Source organism: Zeugodacus cucurbitae, chromosome 4, assembly GCF_028554725.1.
Source record: "Zeugodacus cucurbitae isolate PBARC_wt_2022May chromosome 4, idZeuCucr1.2, whole genome shotgun sequence".
NCBI lineage: Eukaryota > Metazoa > Arthropoda > Insecta > Diptera > Tephritidae > Zeugodacus > Zeugodacus cucurbitae.
In genome coordinates, this window is record NC_071669.1 from 49,868,684 (window position 1) to 49,893,998 (window position 25,315).

At 33.2% G+C, this 25,315-nt stretch overlaps 1 protein-coding gene across 8 annotated transcripts in view; it reads right to left on the reverse strand.

Annotated features, from left to right (window-relative positions):
- Positions 1-25,315, reverse strand: part of LOC105210497 (FH1/FH2 domain-containing protein 3) — a 123,076-nt gene that overhangs the window by 77,505 nt on the left and 20,256 nt on the right. For 5 of the 8 annotated variants that reach the window (XM_011181504.3, XM_011181501.3, XM_011181502.3 and 2 more), the window contains one exon: positions 25,215-25,281. In XM_011181504.3, the coding sequence (XP_011179806.2) occupies positions 25,215-25,281 (67 nt within the window). Of the gene's footprint in view, positions 1-7,051; positions 7,296-25,214; positions 25,282-25,315 lie in introns of those variants that run through there. The other 3 variants (XM_011181506.3, XM_011181507.3, XM_011181505.3) reach the window with 2 other exon arrangements.

Sequence of the window (25,315 nt, forward strand, 5' to 3'; positions counted from 1 at the left end):
TTTAAGCTTTATACTATATATGTACCACAGTTATTGACCTTGAAGCTCGATAAAATATTATTATATTTGGAACCCACTGAAAACTAATTCTATATCTTTCTATTACAATCAGGGTTGTATTTAAATTTTATATTTTGATTTTGCACACGATATATTTTCAAGAAAAACTCTAAAGTATATTATATAATATTTTTTTTTTCAGTGTAGATAATTCTGTACATTTTCACACCTTCACAAATGTTTGCTGAAACAATATGATTTTGTTGTGCACAAAAATAATATATTTATATACTATTCTATTTCTACTTTCACCAGCCGTTCTTTGTCTTTACACTATTATTTTTATTGCTAAACAACATTTATTGCAAATTATATGATTCATAGTCGCGAAGAAATTCGCAACAGCTTCTAGCCATGATAGCAAACACACATTAAGCTAAAAATTTATAGCTTTTACACTCAACCGCCAAAGGTACGCAGCACTTTGAAATACAAATTTCTACGAAAAAAAAAATAAAATCAAAAAATATTTTTCGCAGCCATACAATTTATTAACGTGACGAAAATATACTGTGGTTAATCATAGGCTGCCACCAGGTAAACATGCCCCACATATTTGCCACAACACACGCGTAGATATATATACCAAAATGAATACACAACTACTACAAAATAATTATGCCGCCTCGCGAGGCGTGAGAAATTTTGGTATCGGCTGGTTTTGATGTGCTGACCACAGCGTTAACAAAAATGCCTCACACACATACATACATATTCATATTTATATGCAGTACGAAACTAATAGTTTGCGTTGTGTGTAAAATAAAAGCAAGAAACAAAAAATTTCGGGAAGAAAGTAGTACAGTACATCTATTAATAATTTCATGTGTTTAGCGGCAGTTTGTAACGCCCCCTCGGGGCCTGCCACATGCCGCACTTCCGTGAGAATGTCACGAATTCACAATGCAAATGTAAACACTGCACATATTTACTGAAGTGTGTGTGTATGTAAAAGTAAATATTGGCTTACAGAAAATTTTTCTATTTTATTAGCGTTAATTTTCATGAAAATTCGCCGATCCACGCCGCAGCTGTAGAGCAAAGGCAATATTTGTTTAGTGAATTGTGAGGTGAGAAAAATGTCTACAAATACATATGTACATATAAGTGTTTGTGCTTACACAATAGAATATCTACTTTTAATTGCTTTTAACATTGCACTTCGCTTTTGTTACCCATTAGTGGATGCGAGCGTGTGTGTATTTTTTCAAAAATTTTATTACAATTTGCTGCGGATTTATGAGAAATAAGTGCGAAATAAATTCGATGAACGTCATACTCCGGTTGAGTGACTCTCAGCTGATATTTACTTGCATTTATTTATGCAGATCCGTAAATTTATTTTGAGTTATATAAATCTGTTTATTTTTTGCAATAAATTGTATGATTTTTTCAAGATAATGATTTCAAACAATATTTTGCTTTTAAATTTTTAGATTACTTAAGGCACTAACAGCTGCATAATAAGCATTATTGAACTAAATATAATCGTTTACTGAACTTGTGAAATGGAAGTATAATTTGTTATTGCACTGAACAAGTGAAACAGTATACCGCAACAGTAACGGGTAAACTCTACTCGTTTGAAATAAAAACTTAGAACAAAAAACTTCTTAAGGAATCGTGAAGGACAGAAACAATGGAGGGCAAGACACTTCGCCTTTGGTACCTTACTGAAAAACAAAAATTCAATGTATAAATAATTCCCTTCATTCCTAATTCGAAGAAATGCAGTTCAGGCCTACAACCGATTTTAAACTTTTGATTTCCCTCATTAAGACATTTTATCTACGAAGATCTGCCTAAGGGTCAAAATGATACAGAAAAAAAATGACTTTTCAGTCAGAGAGTTATACGAAAGAAGCTCAAACCCGATTCACAAATCTCCAATTCGAATCCACAGAGTATAATGTTATTATTTTCTAAAGGGTTCTAAAAATGGTTTCAACTCAGTATCCTAACTTAGCGTCATCTAATCCTTTAAAAGAGACACAGAAGATCTAAATAGTAGTGACTTTCGAGATTTTCTCACTTTCGTAAATATTTTTGTTTCCACTTTTCAGTGAAAGAACCTACGATTTCTGAAACTTGTTTAACTTTTGTCATCATTCTATGTCTTCGCCTAGAGTTGACAACTGAAGAGGTGACAATGATGTACAGAAAGTAAAGTGTTGCAGTTAGAACAGATTTTGTATTGGTCGGAAGGCCAAATAAGTTACATAGTTTCTTATTGGACCCATTTAAACCTAACAATTTTATATCGACTTGCTTTAGTGACTATTTAAGCTCTTTTTATCAATATGATGTTCAAAATCCCAAAACCTTGAATTAGGCTTTCTAGTCCCTTAAGTGGATTCCAGAACATTGAGGATGTCTAGAACACTGTTTTCGTATGAGACTCATCTTCGATGCTTTCAGAATAAATAAATACTTTTGAGTCTAGAGGACGGTGAGTTTCTGAGTTCTTTCTATTCAGAATAGAGCTCACAAATATTGTGGAACTGGTCAAGATAAGGTCATTGAAATTATCTCTGATTTTGTTTTCCAAATTTCTACCTCTCATTTTCTTGAAATTTTCGTAATATGTTTTCTTGTCGAGTCTTTGTTCAAATATGGTAAATATATACTCTGAGATGATTGAGTTTCTTCAAATAAATTTTATTTGCTTCTGTGTTCTTTCTTAGCATAGAAGCCAATATATGACTAAGAGAAGGGTCTCAAATAGTATACCCCTTGATACATTAAAAAATGGTTTAACCCCAACCTATAAATATTGCGCTTAATTAAAATGGTTATCGAAAGTCTAATAAATAAATTAAGAAAATACGAAAAATCGCTTGTTTCAACATTCCAATTTCAAGTGAAAAGATAACTTAATTATCATTTAATTCAAGGTAAACTGAATTTAAGAAACAAATGCACAATTTCTGTTCATTCACCTTGACTTTGGGCAAAGTAACAAACTCTGTACGCTTAGATAAGCAGATACAAAAGTCAATAAGTGAAACCAAAATTCATGCGAGAGGGGCGCACAAACGGAAGGGAAGAAGAAGAAGCAGCGGAAAGATCAACGATAACACAAATAAAAGTGAAAAATTTAAGGAAACCCGCAACGCTTGGCTCACATTGGAAATCCGCTGTCGACTGTGCCTGTGCCTTAGACCTTAGGGGCTATACGCAAATTTTAATTGAAGTTGTTGAAGTGTGGACTAGAATTCGTTACGGAATTAACGTCAATCTTATCGCAGTGTAAATACTTGTTTATATTTACGGTGTTGACTGCGGTCCAACAAATCTACACGCTATATATGTATGTAAACCCCAACGCTGACGACTAAGCCAAATTCATTGTCGGCTGAAATGTGTATTTGCTTCCCCCCCGCTTGTCTCCGCTTGAAGGTTGGCAAGTGATAGCAATGAGCAGTCAAACTCGCAGTACTTAGACACTCACATATGTTTTTGTTTGAGTATATGTGTTTGAGAGCTGTTCGTGGTGTGCGTGTTCGAATCGCAAAAGCTACAATTTAGATAGCACCAAACAAACAAGCAACCAACCGTGCCATCAACAAGTCAGCCAGACATAACCCGCTTAGTCGCCAGTCAGTCATTCGCACTAACTTCTAGACAAATAAATGCTAAGAAACATATAACTTGGATACGACTACCGAACGCCAAACCAATTCCGTGATAGGTAAGCAGTTGAAGGGTCTAAGCATAATATCACGCACAAAATACGACAGTCAGATAAAAATGTTAGATTGCATTATGGATATTGCCATGGTTGTAAATATTAGGTCTTAGACTCACATATTAAAAATATTGGAAGTAATAGTATCCAAACTATGTCTCAACAATTAAGTCCTGAGGAGGAATATTCTATATCGCAAGCAATTCCGAAGTAAGCAATCTTCAGTTTCTCAATTTATATACTGTTAGCATATCCACAGAATATGTTGATACTACCGGAAAGCATGACGGATATTGACTGTCGAAATACGTCAAAACCCCATGAATAAGAAAATATAACCTATATATGAGAGTTGATAAATGTTGTCTAAATTTATTATTTTTTGACACTTTATCAAGCCTAATACCTTGGAATTGTGAACAAAAGCGTTTATCAGCCATAAATACAATCATATGCCTGATATTCTAAGAAGAAAACAAAAATAAATTTTTCATTTTCAGAGCTGAAATTCCTGATCAAATAATATTAACAAGACTTTCTTGGATATAACTAGCCCGAATCTATTCTGTTTATGAACAAATCCTCTATTACATTAAATCCTCTATTACAATTGACATTTGATGCTTGGTTTTCCAGGCAGGGTTTCTAACTATTGCATCATGTACTGGTAACAATCTCAATCAACAATCTCTAGATCTCTTAAACACAATTTTAATTTCAAATTCGTTTTGACAATCTTCAGCGTTGATCTAGAGTTCTACATTTTTTTGAAATCTAGACACAATGGGGTCGAAAATGATGAAATAAATTTGCAGTAAAGACAATCCAACTATTTTTGAAAGGTCACAACCTTTTGGAAGAGTTAGATGGTATTACTAGAATTGTCGCTAAGGCGAGGGAACATTATATTGGACAGTCTGTGAACTAGATTAGAAAGGAGTCAACGCTTCTTCACAGGATTTTGGATTTAGGATTATGGAACATTCTTGCCATCACGGATATACAAAATTACTTAGGTGACAATAATAATTTTAAAAATTTTAAACACAAAAATAAAAAAATTATAATTAACACTTAAGCATGTCCCGATTTATAAACTCTTATCTTCCACTTTTTTGGTTTATTCTCATAGGTTTATTTTCTTTTTTTTAGTTTTTTATTATTTCATTTTTGTTTTTAATTTTTTTATTTTTCCTTGTTTTTGTTATTAAATTTGTTTTCTTTCTGCAATCACTCACGATTCATAAAACACACTTTATCGTTAAAATGCCACATTTGATACAGTCCATTGTACAATACGTATATAATCACGGCATTATTATTATTGTTATTGTTATTGTACAGCTGATTAAGTATTGAATGAACAAATTGTCATAACCATTGCATTTTGGTTGCTAACAAACAAACTAATGGCAATAGCAACGGCAAAACAACAACAAAAACACTACTCATTCAAATGCGGCCAAATGTAAAAATAACTGTAAAATTTTGGGCTTTTTCGCGCTGACACTGACACACATTTGTTTATTGCCCAGATAATATATAAAAGTGCACAGATATCTACAATTATTTAAGTTTATGCTTTTTCGTGTTTATAATTTTATTTGCATTTTGCAAAAGTTGTAAAACAAAGCGCTAATGCGAATTGCAGTTTTTATTGTTGTGTTGTGTGTATTTCACAATAATAAGCGTCAAACAGAAATTTTATTGGATTCACTAAAAATTGTAACAGTTTTTTGTTTAAAATTTTTTCGTAAATATTTTTGTTTTAATTTAAAAATTGTATTGTATTGACAAAAAAAATATTTTTTTCTGTACGTAGAAATTATTTTAAAATTATGATAAATTAAAAAAAAATAATAATTAAAAATTTATTATTATTAAAAATTTTTTAAAGAAAAGTTAAAAAAAAATAATTAAAATTAATTTTAAAAAAAATATATGTTATTTTTAAATTAAAATTAATTTTTTTTTATTATTTTTATTATAATATTATTATTTTTAATTTGTTGATAAAACATTTTTCAATTCGAAAAATAAAAATAACATTTACATAATTTTTTTTTTGTTATAACTATTTTAATTTATTTCACACAATTTTTTTTAATTAAAAAAATATATGTTATTTTAACTATTATTTTTATCTTTTTTTTAATTACCAAAAAAATTTATTCGAAAACAATTTTTTTGTTAATATTGTTTTTATTTATTACATATAATTTTATAAATATTTTTGTAATTATTTTTATTGTATAAAATTTTTTGAATTAGAAAATTTAAAATACTCATAATTATTTTTTTTTTAATTTTAAGAAAACAATTCATCACTAATAATATTGAAAAAATACTTTTTTAAATTTATTATTTTAAAAATTATTAGTTTAAATTTTTTAAATTTTTTATTTTCTTTAATATAATACAATATTATATATATATTTTTTTTTTGTTTACTTTATTTTTTTTTAATTCGGCAACTAGAAAATATTGTCATTATTTTTTTATTATATTGACATATCACACATTTTTTATAGGAAAATGGAGAATATTTTAAAATTATAATATTACTTTTAAACTTATTATATTAAACTATTTATTATATTAAACTTTCTCCAATTCGAGAAATAGAATTATTATTATTATTATTTTCTGAATACTTTTTGTAATAGAAAACATTATTTAAATTAGAAATGTTTTGAACATTTTTTATTATTTTTATTACAATTAATAATTGATTTTTTTATCATAAATTTTACTTAACAAATTTTTTTCATAATTTGGTAACTTTTTTAATATTTTTTTAAATCTCGAGTTTTTATAAAAATTCTCAGAACCAGAGTGTAATTAAGAAATTATACATTAAACTAGTATTTTATTATTTTTTAGAATTTGTACTAATTTCTCAGCCAATACTAGCGCAAAAAGCGGTGTCATATTTTATGTCACGATTGTCTAGCTCTAGCATAATGCAAATAAATGTGGTCATAAAGCAATTAAGCAAATCGGCGCTGCCGACGTGCTGCTTCATTAAGAACACAACAAACAAAAGTCAGTTAAATATAAATATTTTATAATTTTTTTCATAAAATCAGTTAGCAGACTGAGACGAATGCCAGCCGCAGAACATCTGCTAAACTACTACAAGCAACAACGCGACGCAACAGCAGCGAATTTCCGTATTAAATACATATATATATATTATGTTAAACACATATATATTGTATATGTATTTATTGTCTAAACTCGTTCGTTTATTTCAATATTTCATTAAGTTTGCTTAATTAACATTTATAATTAGTTAATTACAATTTCACGCACAATCAGCGAGAGAGGGCGCGCGGCCCGCGACGATATCTCAAGTAGTTTGTCAAATGCAAATGCAAATGTTACCGTTGTCACAAATTACTACACAAATATTCACACGTAACAAACAAATGTATATGTAAGTATGTAGATGATAAACAACTTTAACCGACACGCCAACTAGAAAAACCGTTTAAACGCAATGACGAACGTTCACAGAACCACACGCTCGCACTGCCAACAAACAACTGAATCGGCGAAGAGCCGCGAAAGAGCCAAGAGTCAACGAGATCCACTGCGCCAACGAACCGACCGTCGCTCTGCCGATGGAGCAACTTTTGTAGCGCTCACGCGCTCAGCGGCAATCACAGGTGTGTGTGTGTGTGAGTGCACGCTTAAAGTCGACAGCGAAGAAAAGGCGAATGCGAAATGACAATAAGCCAAGAAGTGGAGAATGGCAAAAGCCAAAGAGCCAAGAACAATTGTAAGCACATATCGGGGCTCCACGACAACAGCAACAGCAAAAACAATAACACCAACTGTAAGTTAAATAGTAAACGGCGAAGAGTCACAAGCGTTATACACAAAAACCACAACAACAATAAAACAACAAAACGAAGTGTACGGAAAGCCAAAACATTGACTTATTCAAAGGTGCAAAAGACCGGTTCCTCAGCCGCTAACAGAACACGCAGCCACCGCTCCACCGCTGTGGAGTTCACCGTCAGTTCGCCAGCTAGTCAGCTTTACAGTTGTTGTTCACCTGCTCTCAACCATTCACCCCTCCAAACGCTTGCAGCCTCCTCACTCGCGCGAATCGTGCGCTTACAAAGTAAAACGTGTCGCATAATGAACGCGAATGTGGTGAGCAGAGAAAATGGAACAATTTAAAGGAAGTTTTTAGCGATTATGGATAAGAAGCTGGTGTAGAGACGAGGGTGCTTGTGAAAAAGGAAAGCAGTTGAAAACCGAGATCTGTAATGTGACATCTTTTTTTTTTGGTTAATGTATAATCATATAATTTATGCTTGGAAGAGGCTGAATAACGGTAGATGACATTAAATATACTTATTTATTTTTAAATATCCGCCTACCAATCTCGAACTCGAGCTTTAGAAATTTATTGAGTCAGAACTTTCGCTATTTTCATAGCATTTCTCATAGACCTCCAACCTCCCATTCTGTTACAGTATCATTGAACCCCTTTGATCAAGAGAGAACATGTCCTAAGCATAGCAATCGCCAAAAATTAACTCACTAACCACAGCGATTCAATTACATTCCGTTACCTCTCTCTCCGCTCGTAGTTCTATCCTAGGTATAAAAACTGCTGTATTCGCAGTATATAGGAGCTTATAAATCCCTAAACATAAGTAGCAATTCCTTAATTTACCATTTAATAAATTCCTTTCTAAGCTTCATATTGTCTGCTGCAGGATTCCCAGGTTTTCATAATTTTAGATTCTACCACCAGAGGCGAAACTCAGATTTCACTCCGCATACTTTAAACTCCAGTATGGAAATCGATAGTCCAATTTTCTTGTTAAAAAAGATCAAAACATCGAGAGGGCCAAAAACCTATATTGTGATCGAGCCCACATTTTATCAATTTATTCTGTATAAATGTTTTAATGCCATTTGCTTTCGAAACTATATTGCCAGCTTAAAAATAGTATGGTTCCTCATTTACTAGCAGCAATCAACTCTGTCATTGTCTCTCTCGACTATTGGACTAGTAATAACGTCGCTAGAGAACTTAAGAAACAGAAAATATTTGACTTCTTCAATATATTACTTTAGTTCTCAGAGATCATCGGGAGTTGATTACTTTCTTCGAAGTCATGTGACTTAACTGTGTTATAACGGGTCTCGGTAAAATGATATGCGAGTAGTTAATTAAGATTTTTGATATCAAACTATGTAAAATACAAATGAAGGCAATAAAAAATTATATCTGAAAATATTATACTAAACTACAGAGATTTTATAGAGCCAATGCCTGATCCATTCCTTATAATGCTAGCATAATATATGATACAAACTAATTCTAACTTTGACTATATCATATCGTAAGAGCTTAATTTGCTTAAAAACTCCTCCGGATACAAATCTGCAAACCTTTTTAAAGTTACTTAATTTTTTAAATAATTTCTTCTATTACTCTTTACATAAAAGACATTAAAGAGTTGAATAACTTTTTCACGAACTAATTTTGGCAATAAAAAAGCAACAAAATTTGAGTGCGAAAGTTCATGCTTAATTCAACTAACAATTTACCGTAATTGACTAAATTTAATGGCAAAATGGCAGCAGTTGGCAGAATTTTATTTTATACCATAATTGCAGTGCCCCAGAAAGCCATTGCACGATTTTGTGTTGAATTATTTTGTAGAATTAAAATATGTTACATATATACCACACAAAGCTTAGTAACTGTATACATATTTATATAAAAGATTACTCAAGTATTTAGAGCAAATTTAATGGATTAAATATTAGTAGTTACCTGAAAGTTCTAAGTGGGTTTTAAATGGTACTGAGTGCCCATTGAAATGAATATAACTTCGAGGAAATTAAGGTAGAATAAAACATGAAATGCATCTGAAAATGAAACTATTTGAGAACTATTTGAGGGAGATATCAGAGTTATAACTGAAATGAAGAAAAAAACTGAAACTGAAAATATCAAAAATTAATAATAATCGATATATTGATTCAGTTTATTTTTAATTTTGGGAAACTGAGGGTACTAAGTACAACGAAGAAGATTTTAAAAATGAAAAAAGTCGGAGATAAAATAATTAATTCACTGTAAAACACCTTTTAAAGGTTTCTTTTCGAATTATCTATTAATATCGATACTATTTAGTAACATCGAAGCCATCAATAGTATCGACAATCGATATTTATTTCAATATACACATATAGAAGATGACTCTAAGATCTAAGTAACCGGAAGGGACCGTATTTTTATCATTCCTATTTAGAATTCCATTCATTACTCCAGTAGAATTCCATTGATCATTAGATTTGATTAGGAATATATAATTATTGGATTTGGAATCCATTATGTTTGGAAGTTGGAACCGTTGTATTTACAAAATGGAGAAGAATAGAACCAACTTTAATTTTGTTGAAGAAATGTATGAAATAATAGCCAAGGGAAGTAGGAGTATTAAAATTTTAATTTTAACTTGAACTGTAATTAAGCTACTACGGAATCTTAAGTTCCAAATTTGATTTCACACGGTTACTGAAAGGAATAATAGTTCGCAATATGTCTGAATTCTAAAATGGTTGGTCTGAAACATACATGAGTTTATCATTCGTACAAAATTGGGTTTTCTGCAATGATTCTCTACTTTATTAGTCTGAAAGAGTGCAGTTATATGGTATCCTTTTTCGGATCATTGGTATCACGATTTTCCATAGATTCCCCGATAGATTTTATATATTCAATCATATTACTTATTGATTTGGAGTTTTAGAAACAACTGCTATGTAAGGAAATTAAGAAAATTATATTATTTACAAAGCAATTTCAACAAACAAATATCGGTTGAATTTAATGACTAAAGGACTTCCTTTTTATAACTGTAACAACAAAATAAACAAACTAGCAAACTCTACATAGGGGTGGTGTTAGTCGGCTTCCATGTCAACATTTACATATGATTTTTGCGCTACCATTGTGGAACGCAACGCAAACCAAAGAGCGTGATGTGGACTGTATTCGCCAATATGCTCTCTTGTTTAACGCAAACACATTTGAAAGAGCGCAACACGTATTTTCTTTTCACTTTGCTTGTTTACTTGCTTCCACAGCTAGACTTTGGTGTTTTTGTTTTGCTTTCTTCTTTGCGTACGTTTCGTCAGTGTCTGCGCTGGCAACTTGTACTTTTATCCGCTTCTAGAATGGTTGTTGTTGTTGCTATCAGTTGATGTTTGTTGTTGTTTAATTGGCATACATTGATCTAAAAATAGTTTGACGTGTGCCACAGGTAGTTTTTTGATTGAACGTCTTCGAGCCGCTGGCAGGCAGAGCAACAACAAATGGTATAATAATAACAACAAAAGCAACAACGGCGCACTCACTACACTTTATCTCACCTTGCCACAACTTACATGCTACATGCTGCATGCTACATATGCGCATAAAGTCAGCCACCTCCACTGCACTCCGCTCCTCTCTTTGGCAATGCGGCGCGCGGTGCCGTGTCGTGGCCCAGGCACGCATGCTCACACGCCCGCCACTGCTTTCCTGACGGCATTAGTGCGCGCAAAATCGTATTATTATTAAATAGTAAAGTGTTTTAAAAATAGCCAAGACCGGCAGCCGCGGCGACGATGAGCAAGCGCAATTCAATGATTGCAACCACATGTTGTTATTGTTGTTGGATTTGCTGGTGTTCACGTTGTTGCTGCCAAAGCTCTTGCAGATGTGTAGTTTGGCGGCTTGGCAGCATGCAGCGGCGATAAAGACAATGTAGACACTTATATTCGTACATACAAACACACACATGTAAGTGTTTATGATGTATGTATGTATATAAACATAGACTCTCAACATGTTGCATGGCTGTGTTGTTGCATGCTGTGCTGTGCTGCGCTTGAGAATTGCACTCAACTCGGTTGATTACTTGCTGTGTTGTTGCTGTTGTAAATGCGGTCGGGTGCTGGGTATTGGCAATATATTTGTTGTTGCTGTTGCCTGTTAAGTCGCAGGAGTAGCCAAATTACAGCCAAATGTGTCGTAAGGTAGAATTTTATGCGAAACGGATTCGACACGAAGTCAGTTGGATCAAAAACAAAACACAACAACAACAAATTAAATACTTGCATCTTTGTAAGAATGTGTATGTATGAGTGTGTATGTACATGTACCTATTTGCATATGGATTCGCGCCGATATAATAAAGTAACAAACTAGTTAGCCAGCACAGCGACTCGCTCTATTTTTAGCTGAAGCTGTCTGTGTGCTTTGCTCCATTTTGGTTCTTCGAAAAGAAAATTGACTCTTTAAAACTTTGACTTTGTCTATTTGCTCCTGGCGGGTTGGCGAGCAGCCTTGGTAGATCGTTGTGTGTATGCAATATGTGCTTGGACAAGGACTGTAGAGGTTTATATGTATGTATTTATAGCAATTATATTAAGAGCGACTAGGCAGAATGGGAGGTGCACTAATAAAATAATTGTAATGATTTGTCCAGCCTTCTTTAAATGCTTGAGAATCATGAAAAATTATGCTCCTACAAGATGCTTTGAGTATACAGATTTATATTTCGTCTGAGTTAAACTTTTTTTATTTAATAAATACAACAACAATAAAACTAAAAGGAAAAATGTTTGTCCGACCAATTTGGAGACATCGTTGACTTGTTTGAATTATATAAAATATTACTAATAAGAAGTGGGGTAGTAGTTAAGTCCACATTGGTCACATAGGTTAGAGGCATTAATTATTTAGATCTGCAGAAAGACAGTAAGTGGAAAATTTAAGCTTGAATATTCTTTTGGCCAAAACAAATTCAAAATTGATCGTTTATTTGAAAAGTTCATACCAAAAATTAATATTACCTTAAGAACCCACAGTCACATTTAAAAAAACCGTCTTCGCATACTTATTTATAGGGTTATATTTTAATTTTAGTAACAATTAATTTACTAATCTAAACTGAATATTTAAATTATCATAATTTCGTTCCTGGAATGACAGTATACTTCGACTTGTTTTCTAGGTATTGGACTGAACTATTTTTTACCGGAAGATTGACTCATAAGTAAACTCAAATCGCACAAATTGATCTGAGGTGTGATGAAATTTACTCGATTTTGTTCTGGTTCAAGCTTAAATTCGAAACAACTGACATTCAATAACAATTTTGTGTGAAATATTTTTGTGAATATGATTGTTTAATATACTGAAATGATTAGAAAAATAATGAGAAAGTTGTCCTACGTATTTAAAGAGGTCGCTCAAATCCTTTAGATATTCCAGAGTCAGTGTAAATACAATTATGTATGTATTTACGTATAAGAAGCATTTGAAATTATTATAAACTATTAATGAAGCCAACGACCATAGCTGTTGAGCTAAAATTAGCAGCAAATTTCTTGCGGAAAGATCAGATTCAGATTCAGAGATGCAGCGGTTGATAAAACATGTGTGCTGTGCTTTCCACAACAAACATACACACGTCGACTTCATATTTCTGATTATGCCATGGAAGAACTTGATGGAAACAAGTAAGGAAAGGCTAAGTTCGGGTGCAACCGAACATTTTATACTCTCGAAATTTATTGCTATATTTTTATTAAGAAAACACACAAGTTGACCCATATATTCGGCATAAATATATATCACATATTAACCGATTTGTAAGCTATTGAGCTCATCTTATTTTTGAAAATCCTATAATTAGTTATTCTCATATATTCATATATAAGGGAAGTTATGACCCGATTTTAACTTTTTCTGGTACAGAGACAATCTATCAGAAGAAAAATATTTCCTCTGAATTAAATGAAGGTACCTTCGGTGAAAAGTTACCATGGGGCACTGAGTTCTTCATATTCGATATCCCGGGGCATTGAAAAGTTATAGTCCAATTTCGACGAATTTTTCACAAGTGATGCCACAGATCATATACACTATTTGTGTAAAGTTTTACTTCGCTATCTTCATTGGTTCCTTATGTATATATTATAAAGTGAAGGAATAAGATGGAATTCAAAAATAAGTTATATGGGAAGTTGTCATGGTTGTAAACCGATTTCGTCCATTTTCCACACATGTCATCAGGGTGTCAAGAAAATATTATATACCGAATTACATTGAAATCTGTCCAATACTTCCTGAGATATGGTTTTTGACCCATAAGTGGGCGATGTCACACCCATTTTCCATTTTGTAAAAACATTTCAGTGCAGCTTTCTTCTGCTATTATTTCTGCGAAATTTAGTGTTTCTGACGTTTTTCGTTAGAGAGTTAAGCCACTTTTAGTAATTTTCAACCTAACCTTTGTATGGGAGGTGGGCGTGGTTATTATCCGATTTCAACTATTCTCATGGTGTGTGGTGGGGTACGTAGGTGAACCGACTGCAGAAAGTTTGGTTTTTATAGATGGTTTTTATAGTTGGTTTTTATAGCTTGGTTTGCGAGATACATACAAATAACCGATTTGGGGGCGGGGCTACGCCCACTTTCCCAAAAAAATTACATCAAAATATGCCCTTTCCTAGAGCGATCCTTTGTTCCAAATTTTACTTTTATAACTTTATTCATGGCTTAGTTATGACACTTTATAGGTTTTTGGTTTTCGCCATTTTGTGGGAGTGGCAATGGTCCGATGTTGCCCATTTTCGAAAGCAACCTCCTCAGGGTGCCAAGGAATACGTGTACCAAGTTAAGGTATCTCAATTTTTACTCAATTTATCCGTTGCACGGACAGACGGACTCACGGACGGGCAGACGGACAGACAGACATTCTAATTTTGACTTGTCTCGTCACCCTGATCATTTTGATATATATAACCCTATATCTAACTCCTTTAATTTTATGACTTACAAACAACCGTTATGTGAACAAAACTATAATACTCTCTTAGCAACTTTTGTTGCGAGAGTATAAAAATATTCAAGATGAACCAGCCTTTTATCTGTCGTTGTCGTTGATGTTCAAAAACGAAAATGGAACATTGAAATACAGCATATGACATCTAGTTTTATTGCTGCTTAAAATTTGCTCAAATATCTTTAATTTGATATCAATATTATGAGACTGAAATTCTATTATTAATCAATGAAAAGTACAATTTTTAACAGTTGGCAACACTTTTCAAAAATAGCATTCATAAAAAATATTTTTTGTTACTTTAATATTATAGTATTTATTGCCCAAGAGCCTTCAAATCAAATTATATACATTTTTTGAATAAGTATCGACCTTCAAATGCTGTTACGCTAACTCATACCAGTAATAAACAGAACACTTAATACATTACTGAAAAAATGCTCAAATCTGCTCAACAATACACGGCGAACGTGACGGAATTCCGTTTCGTTATACAATTTCGTTGCAGTCGAAAAAACTTTCACTCCAAAAATGATCAAATGTTAAAGAAAGGCATTAAATTTCTTATAAAAAATTCTGGAAAATATATTTTTACTTACTAATCTCTATATTATATATTCTAAAGATTGTTTGATAAAAGAAAATTACAAATAAATATCTTCCAGAGTCAACTATAGTACTTAATGTCAAATTGAAAAGTGTTACCAACAATATTTTAACTTCCATAACAAAAATAAGCAGGTGAAGATTCCTCATCACATTACAATACTTGCCCCAACATGTCGCCGACACACCCAAATCATTTTATGACCCAAAAATAAATATAATCTTATCAATGCAAATCTTATATAATCTTACGAAGGAGACTTTTGTTGACTTTACAAGCGTAACGAGTAATCAATTATATCAAATTAATTTGCATGTCTTTAAGTTTGTAATAAAAAAATGCCTGACACCGATTTATCAGCCAACCAAAGGCAACAGTTAAACCGACAACACCAAAATCTTACATATATATGTTTATGGGCGCTTCAATTTAACCGCGAACCGCAAATATGCAGCCGCCAGAAATAATAACAACTGCGGTAACAATCTCAGCACGTCAATCAGAAGCTGTGACCAAATCAAGCATTGGCGTAACCACCTCCGTAACTAAAATGTCTTCATATGTGTGTATGCATACACAGATGCGACTCGCCCTCAAAATGCACGCGCTGACAACAACAACAAGAGCAACACTTGAGTCTTACAAATGCACTCAAGAATGAAAGAATTGTTCAAATTGAAAGGCGAGTAATCGCAACACCTACACCTTTTAATTCGCAATGGTAGATTTGCAGATTTAAGTAGACACTGTTTGCAGTTAGCCAAACTCACATGCGAGCTCATACCAACAAATAGCACATACACACACGCAAAAAAAAACACCAAAAATATGCATTGTTGCACACCTCTGGGTATAGTTGTTGTTGTTGTTGTTGCTGTTGTTTTTGCATCAGTCTCTCATTGCTGCTGTCTTTTGATTGCTGTTGGCTGATGGCTGGCTGTTGGCGGCGACTGATGGCCATTTTCGCTGATTCAATTCAGTGTCTGACTATGCGTCTAACTGCCTGCTTCGCGTTGGCTAGCAGTTTGGCTGGCTGCCTAACTGGCTGGGGAGGTGTGGAGTCGAGTGAGTCACCAGAAAAAATTAGTCACAGACAAAACGACGAATGTTATCTGCATTTTTTTTCTCAAATTTCGCTTTTGTTTTTCTTGCAGTTTTTTATAGTTTTTTTTCTGCAGCACCTTCACCAGCTTCAAAAACAAGTCAGCAGCTGAAATGGCACAGTCAAATGCAGCAAAATAACAAAAAAAACAACAAATATCGCAATTTTATACAATCGAATAGTTGTTCATATAATTATGTGCGAATGAGGGCTTCATAATGTACCCAGTAGTAAAACTAAAGCAACCAGTTCCTTCAACACTTTGTTAAACACAATCAACTTTGTTAAGCTTTATAAAGCTCTCTATCTTCACAATGAGCCAGTGAGAAGCTTTCGTTTCGATATTCGGTCACAAGTAATCTCTCAAATTTTACACTCTCTCTTTCTTTCTCTCTGTACAACCCTTTAGATGTATTAAAATTCTCAGATCAGCAGATCTTGATTTTGCTTCAATCAAATGTCTATAATTTTTAATAAAATTAAGAGCCATTTTTCGAAATATGTAAGGACATTAATCTCTTAAATATTCTAAGTTCTTCCAGGTTTTGTGATTTTAAAAATGACCAGCAAGCGAGTTAAAAGCATTTATTCATGGTGAAAATAGAAAAGAGGATTTTGAGAGCAAGAATGTAAACAGAATAGATTTAAAAATCGTAAAGAAAATAACATCCACACCCTCATATGAATCTTTTGTATCTATTTGGAGTCTCAAAACTGTTGTTAAACATCGGAAACCCAATAAAAATATTGAGATAAATCTGTAGTGTGTATGTTTCATTCTCGCTCAATCTTTATAGAACACTGTAGATATGTTTTGGAGTTTAGTATGAGTTCAATTCTATGCGTAGTACCTCTGAGTATAGGAGAATTCAAGGAAATTCTATTAAGTTCTCTGAAATTTTGGCTTAATTTCAAAATGTTGATTGGAAATGCTATTAAAAAGTCTATAACAATAATAAAACTGTACAAATATGTCAGGTTTCTTTGGAGAAGAACATTCATCCGTCAAAGAAAAACTATACCATACAGAGGAGAAATATAAAATTCGACGTGAGATCACTGAGCTTCTAAAATTTGAAGTGTGCTTCGTATTCCACCCAAGAAAAAAGATCTCTGAACATCAAATACATACTGTGGTAATGGAAAGCAAGTACTGCCACTTGAATATGAACTGAGCCCAGTACATAGCCAAATCGGACTAGCTTCAAGTCAGCGCATAAACCATAACTTTCTCTACACTGTTTTTACAGTGCACCTTATATGTATGTATGTATGTTTATCTGCACAAATGTGAGTAACAACAACGATAACAATGCCAGTATAAATGCCGCCAACAAATGTAAATAATTTTATATATTTATTTGTTGTTGTTGTGTGCATGAACCACTGACTCGCTTGATTCAATAATATTTTATCTACAAAAACATGTGGTTGTTGTAGATGCTGCACAATCGGCAACATGTGTATATATATATTTAATGAAAAATCATATGGAATATTGTATCTATTTAGCGCGAGATGATGTAATGAATATTTGTAATTATTTGATAATATCACCACAGAATGACCTTGTTTGCTTTATTTACACGAATGATGTACGCACAACCAGTTAAAAGGTGGAAAATATGTTTAAATTCTGACTAAAAATAATATTTACTTAAAAAATAAGACATACAAGAGTACACCCAACCTAGTCGTAGAGTCTTGAAGACTCCTTGTGAATTCGTAATTTTGTTGCTGGAATCGCATATTTAAATTTTATTTATTTATTTATTAAATATATGTTTTTTTCATTCATTTTTCAACAATCAACTGCTTTTTCACGAGAATCGTTCCTTGCATGAGTTGGATTCTCGGGAATATCGGGAAATGACGGTGCGTTAAACTGACTTAAATGACCGAATGCGCACGCTACGTGCGAGAGCGAGGCGTGATGTATGAATGGGTTTTTAATTTATGCAGCAAGTGCTGACTTTGTCTGCATATTTATCATACGTTTGGTGCTTTTATGTTCCTTTTCCAGTTTTTATAGTTAATATTTTATTTCATATTTATTTATGAATGTTAATGAAGGTTTTTATGATGTTTGTAAATATATGCGTGTGTGTGTACTGTACAATATTTAAGAATTTGTTAAGTATATTTACATGTTCACGCATTTCTTCAAGATTTCTTGGTTACTTATTTATTTAAATCTTTTTTGAGATTGTGATTATAAAGCGCCTACTTGCATTCGTGGAATTTATTGCAATTATGCACTTGCTTGTTGACGCAATGTAGACGCATATGAAGAAGTCTGCTGATAATAGGAATATACCCAGAAAAAATTTTAATGCTCTTTTTCTAAAGGGTGATTTTTTAAGAGCTTGATAACTTTTTTAAAAAAAAAAACGCATAAAATTTGCAAAATCTCATCGGTTCTTTATTTGAAACGTTAGATTGGTTCATGACATTTACTTTTTGAAGATAATTTCATTTAAATGTTGACCGCGGCTGCGTCTTAGGTGGTCCATTCGGAAAGTCCAATTTTGGGCAACTTTTTCGAGCATTTCGGCCGGAATAGCCCGAATTTCTTCGGAAATGTTGTCTTCCAAAGCTGGAATAGTTGCTGGCTTATTTCTGTAGACTTTAGACTTGACGTAGCCCCACAAAAAATAGTCTAAAGGCGTTAAATCGCATGATCTTGGTGGCCAACTTACGGGTCCATTTCTTGAGATGAATTGTTCTCCGAAGTTTTCCCTCAAAATGGCCATAGAATCGCGAGCTGTGTGGCATGTAGCGCCATCTTGTTGAAACCACATGTCAACCAAGTTCAGTTCTTCCATTTTTGGCAACAAAAAGTTTGTTAGCATCGAACGATAGCGATCGCCATTCACCGTAACGTTGCGTCCAACAGCATCTTTGAAAAAATACGGTCCAATGATTCCACCAGCGTACAAACCACACCAAACAGTGCATTTTTCGGGATGCATGGGCAGTTCTTGAACGGCTTCTGGTTGCTCTTCACCCCAAATGCGGCAATTTTGCTTATTTACGTAGCCATTCAACCAGAAATGAGCCTCATCGCTGAACAAAATTTGTCGATTTGTCGATTTTTCGATTTGTCGAACCGAACACTGATTTTGGTAATAAAATTCAATGATTTGCAAGCGTTGCTCGTTAGTAATGATGAAATGTCAAATCATACTGAGCATCTTTCTCTTTGACACCATGTCTGAAATCCCACGTGATCTGTCAAATACTAATGCATGAAAATCCTAACCTCAAAAAAATCACCCGTTATATGAAGCCACGACAATCGGATATACATAATCGAAACAGTCCCGTGGCTTTAAATGGTCAAGGAGTGTGGATTCGATAGAATAAAAATTTTTAAGAAATGTTTACTATGCAACGAGTAAACATATTATACATATATTTAAAGACCAAAAACAACAGTCCAATCGGCGAAAGTTTGGCTCTTTGCGTACTAAAAGTACCCATGAAAGAGCAGGACAAGATCGCATTGCAGGAAATACAACTTGAAAATAACGACAGTTACAACTAAAATATACGATCCAAAACATAAATTAATGAATTTCATTGAAGACTGGGTCACATCTGTCCCATTAGGTTTACTCTATAATAAATTGTAAAAACTATCCCTCCATGGATGGTACAAGAATAGTAACCCTTTGGGGATAGGTATCGAAAGGTAGGAAACTCCTTCTTTCCCTTTTTACCAATCAATCACCAAAAATAGTTGTAATTTCTTTTAAGGATCCACCGGGACTCCCTAAAAATCTCAGCTTCTCAGTTCAATTTATACTTATATTCTTCAAGCATTATACATAAATCATAAAACCTATTTTCTAGGAGTTCCACAGGTGTCATTCTGATTTCTACGGATCTTATGGAAGGAACATAAAAAAAGTTCATTTATTTTATTTTATTATTATATAATATATTTACACATAACCGCAACTACACGCAACACCTTAAATATACATATATACGGATGGCTCCAAAATGAATGAGGGAGTAGATGCAGGGATATACTGTCCGGAATTAGGCATAAAATAATCGTTCAATCTTCCGAACCACTGCAGTATATTTCAAGCAGAGGTATTTGCTATTGGGAAGGCAGCAGAGCTAGCCTCCAACGCACAAGTCCAATACTCTAAAATTAACGTCTACGTAGACAGCCAAGCAGCAATCGTTTCGAATATGGGCCAAAAGAGTCTTGGCCAGTGGCCAGGAATATGAGGCTATACTTTAACTAAGTGACAGACCATAAAGGCATCGCGGACAACGAAATCGTAGGTGGAATTGCCAAGAGTAGTGTACAGCTGTCACCCCGAGACATCGTTTCAGGTATTTAGTTGCCCCACAATACGATAAGTTAGAGAAGATATCGTTAGTGAAGCCTCATAAACTATTAAAATTCACGTCAGGCGCTGGCATCCTAAACGATGACTACTATTCAGGGAAGGCACTCCATTCTGGTATCGCAAAGGACCATAACTGCTCTATGCGTGGCCTGCAGGCCTGCCAGACCAACCTAACCTAATCTAACCTATTTACACATTATCGACGAATTTAGCTCAATGTCGGGGTTTATTCGCTCCCGAACTTTAGAATCATTGATAATTGATTAATAACACTAACTGGTGACCACGAGGTCGAAAATGGTCCGCAAAAGACTTTTTATTATAGGATATCTCCTAACAGACACCCCACCTCATCCCGAAGTTAAGTAGCGGAAGTGCTGAATACCTTTCTTATGCGGAATGCATGTTATTTGACTCTGGGCTCATGCTGTAACATTTTAGCCGTTTCTTTGAGTTTGTTAGATTCGCTACTCTCTAAAGTTTGGCGCTAACCAAAGAGAAATATAGGCTTCACTGTTTAGCGCTGATGACAAATGCTTCAGCCTTGAAAATTTCCGTTGCCGTTGCTGGAGGAAATAAAGAAATAAGGCGTTGAAAAGATTGAAGACAATCAAATCGTTTTCAACTCCAGGAAGAAATAAAACAGGAAACCGGATGTTTTTCATACCTTTAGAACATCTTAATTAGAAAGAAATTGCAAAATATTCTTTAAAAATTTTAAGAAAACGGAATGTTGCGATATAACTTATTTTTTAACTTCCCATGAATTTGCGTGTAAGTTATAAATTTCCATTTGTAAATTTTCTTTGTTTTTGGTAACATTAAAGGCGAAATGCCGACAGTTTACTGCGTCAAAATATTGACCATTGAAGGTATTTGTGGTACTCACACACATACATATACATATGTATATGTAAATATATATTGAAGTTAATTATTTACTTTGTTTATTTTTTTGTTACAGATTAAACATACATACATACTTATATATTAATGTATTGTTTTTTTACTAAATTTAATCAAAACTCATAAAAGCTCGCAGTACATTCAACTTTTTAATTATATTTATTTGCCGTTCTTTCTTTAATTTTATTGTAAACATCTGCACATTTAATTTTCAATGCTCATATAAATATATGTACATACACAAGAGAACCAGAGACAAAATGACTAACTAAACATATGTGATAATATGGTCATAAAATAGAAAAGTTAAGTGTCAAACTTGATTGTTGAAAAACAACAAAAAACCCAAAAAAGAAAAAGACGAAAATTTCGCAGTAAACAATTCAAGGAAATCAAGAAACTCACGTCTACGAAAATATTTCACTTTAATTCACAACAATTCGCACTGTAATTGAATCACTCGATGGCAAAGAGTTTGCGAAAGAATACGCGCTGTTGAAGTCAGGCCGAGCAGCGGCGCAGAAAACCCCATCACTCTATACTGTGTGTGAATCATATTCACAGATCTACATGGAACACTACAGACACATACATATATATGCACGCACACACTCAGTAAGCATTTACGGTACAGCCTGCAGTGCAAGCGCAGCACTTTGACCTTTGCCGTTTGCTTGTGGCACATTTCTTCTAAATTTATATAAATACAATAACAAAGTTCTTTGATTTTTATTGTTGTTGTTGTTTCGTTTTGTTGTGCGACAAATCTCGCGATTTTTTTGCTCTGGTCAATTAATTTATTTCATTTAAGTGATTTTCTGCTTACTGCTTGCAAATGTTGCTACACATTTACACACATACAGTTGTACATTCAAATGTGAGTATGTATTTGTATGTGTTTGTTCTTGTGTGTTCATTGCTAATAATCATTTGAATTTCTGTCCTTTGTTTTGCTGTTAATTGTGTTGTCATATTTTGGCAGATTTATTTATGCTTTTAATATTTGGCGACAACTTGGCTCACAGCCAGAGTATTTGTATTTGCTTGTGGTTGTTGTTTTTTTATAATTATAGATACATGAATTTGTTTTTGTACAATTATAAATAAATGTAAGAGTGTTGCAAAGCCACCTGTTTCGCTTCGATGAGGTTAAGTAGAATAAAAATAAATATGTAGGTGGTTATATCTATATGCTTAAATATCTATTTATGCAAACTCATAGTATATAGTACCACATTTAAATTCGCTTTAATTTTTATCTATTCTATATAGAAAATATCATACCAAATTTAGTTCCAATAAAAATTTTAAAACACTTATATTATATAGAAATACACAGTACTACGAATATTGCATCAATATTTAAAAGCATTACTCAATTACTTATTTCATTATCACCTAATTTGCCATAGTAATCATTGTTTGAGGAAATTACGACTTCTAAAAGCCTACCAAATACTCAGTCTCGCCTCTGACACTGTCATCAATATCACTCAAATCTTTTCAGAAATTATTTATTAATTAAGTAATGATTACTAGAGATGGGGAAGAGGTTCGAAAATATTCTTAAGAGTTGAAGAAAAATATTTGATTAATATATAACATTTAAATTATCTGAATTGTTCTCAAAGTATAAGATGGTTCAGAACATTCTATGATATATGTATTTTTTTCCGACAAAATTCCGCCTCTTCTTATACATCATCTATTACTCATAAAGCCACTCTCCTCCATTATACTCTCGCCACAAATTTGCTAAGAGAGTACAATAACGGTTGTTTGTAACACCCAAAACTAAACGAGTTAGCTACATCACATATACATATACCAAAGTGATCAGGGTAAAAAGTGAAGTTCAAATCCGGATGTCGGTCTGTCCGTCCGTCTGTTCAAGCTGTAACTTGAGTAAAAATGAAGATATCTTGATGAAACTCGGTTTTTGGTTTCTTGGCACCATAGGAAGATTACTTTCGAAGATGGGCGAAATCGGAGCACTGCCACGCCCACAAAATGGCGAAAACCGAAAACACATAAAGTGCCATAACTAAGCCATAAATAAAGCTATGGAAATAAAATTTTGTACAAAGGATCGCACTATGAAGGGGCATATATATCGTAACAGAAATTTGCATTAATACTGCACTTATAGTGTGGCTTCGCTCTTCTAAAAATCGTCGAAATCGGACCATAAGTTTTCAAGGCCCCATATATCGAACACGAGGACCTCAGTGCTTCCAATTTTTTTCGCCGAAAATATAGGTAAGCCTCTCAGCTATTTCAAAGAAATTCAGAGAGAATATCTTTCTTTTAATAATATGTCTCCGTGCCTAAAATACGTGAAATCGGGTCATAACTTCACCTAACTCCCATATACCTAATATTAGGGTTTCCAAATTTCAATGGTCTTTATACCATATATATGACGAATATGAGGGTCAAATTTTGTGTTATTAATATAAATAAAGTTAAATAAATAATTTGCGAAAGTATAAAATGTTCGGTTACACCCGAACTTAGCCCTTCCTTACTTGTTTTCCAATATTATTAGTCACGTTCCTCTCACGCATCCTATACTGCAACCTTTACTAAATTTGCTCTGGTCTATTACCAAAACAAATCGCTAGAGGTCAAGGCGCTCAGCAGGGTCAATCTTTCCCTAGTCATAGGAGTTCTAACTGGCCATTGTTCATCGGGATTCACGCGATCAAACTAAAAATGTTACCGAATGCTAGAAGCTGCTTGGAAGAGGATGAGGTAGAATCTTACCATCATTTGGAATGCCCCGCCTTTGCGAAATTTAGACAAATGTTCCTTGGATCTCACTTTTTGTGGGAATCCTCGTTAATTAGCGGATATAGAAGTAAAAAAATTCTGCACATTTGTGGTAAGTATGTTCTAGGCGCTAGGTTGAATTTTATGGCATCACAAAGGACTCATTTTAATAGTCTAAGTTTAAGGAAACAGCCTTCCTACCTAACCTCACCAACCAAAAAATTTACATTTGAAAGCAACAATAAAGTTATACATACAGTTGAAATGAATACAGTATGGATAATTCATAAATATTTTATGTCCGCTGTAACCTCTATTTTATTATATCAATCTATTGACCAATATATACCAAGATTGTTCGATTCATTACTTTTCGAGGTATGTCGTATTGTAGAGCAGCTAGTTTCGTGGGATGAAGAGGTAGGCATTCTGATCAAAATTGAATTGAAGTAAATTACTTATTGTCTCTAATTTTTCTTTTCAGAATTTTTACTCTTTTGGACTGTTTGACAATAGTTTTGGAAATTTATTAACATTCAATATAAGTGGAATTCGAACTAATAATATTTCATATAAATCATTAGCAAAATAAATTGGGTAGATCTATAAATCATTTTAAATAATATTAAACTTATACGATTATTCGAACGTTTCATTCACGTAACTTACTTTTATTTCCATTAAAGAATTCAAATTGGTATCTTTAATGAAGGAGTAAGTCTTGTGTAAACTCGATTAATCGAACAATTTATCGGTTAATTATTACTGAATTGTACTGATCAAATATCGAAAGTTTTAAAATAATTAAAAAAACATAATACAATTCTTCACTCACCACATTTCGTTCATAAACAGCCGGTGGTTGTGTCGCGCTTCCATTTCCATAATTATCCCATTCATCCCTAATTACAGAAATGAAAATGTATAAATAAATAT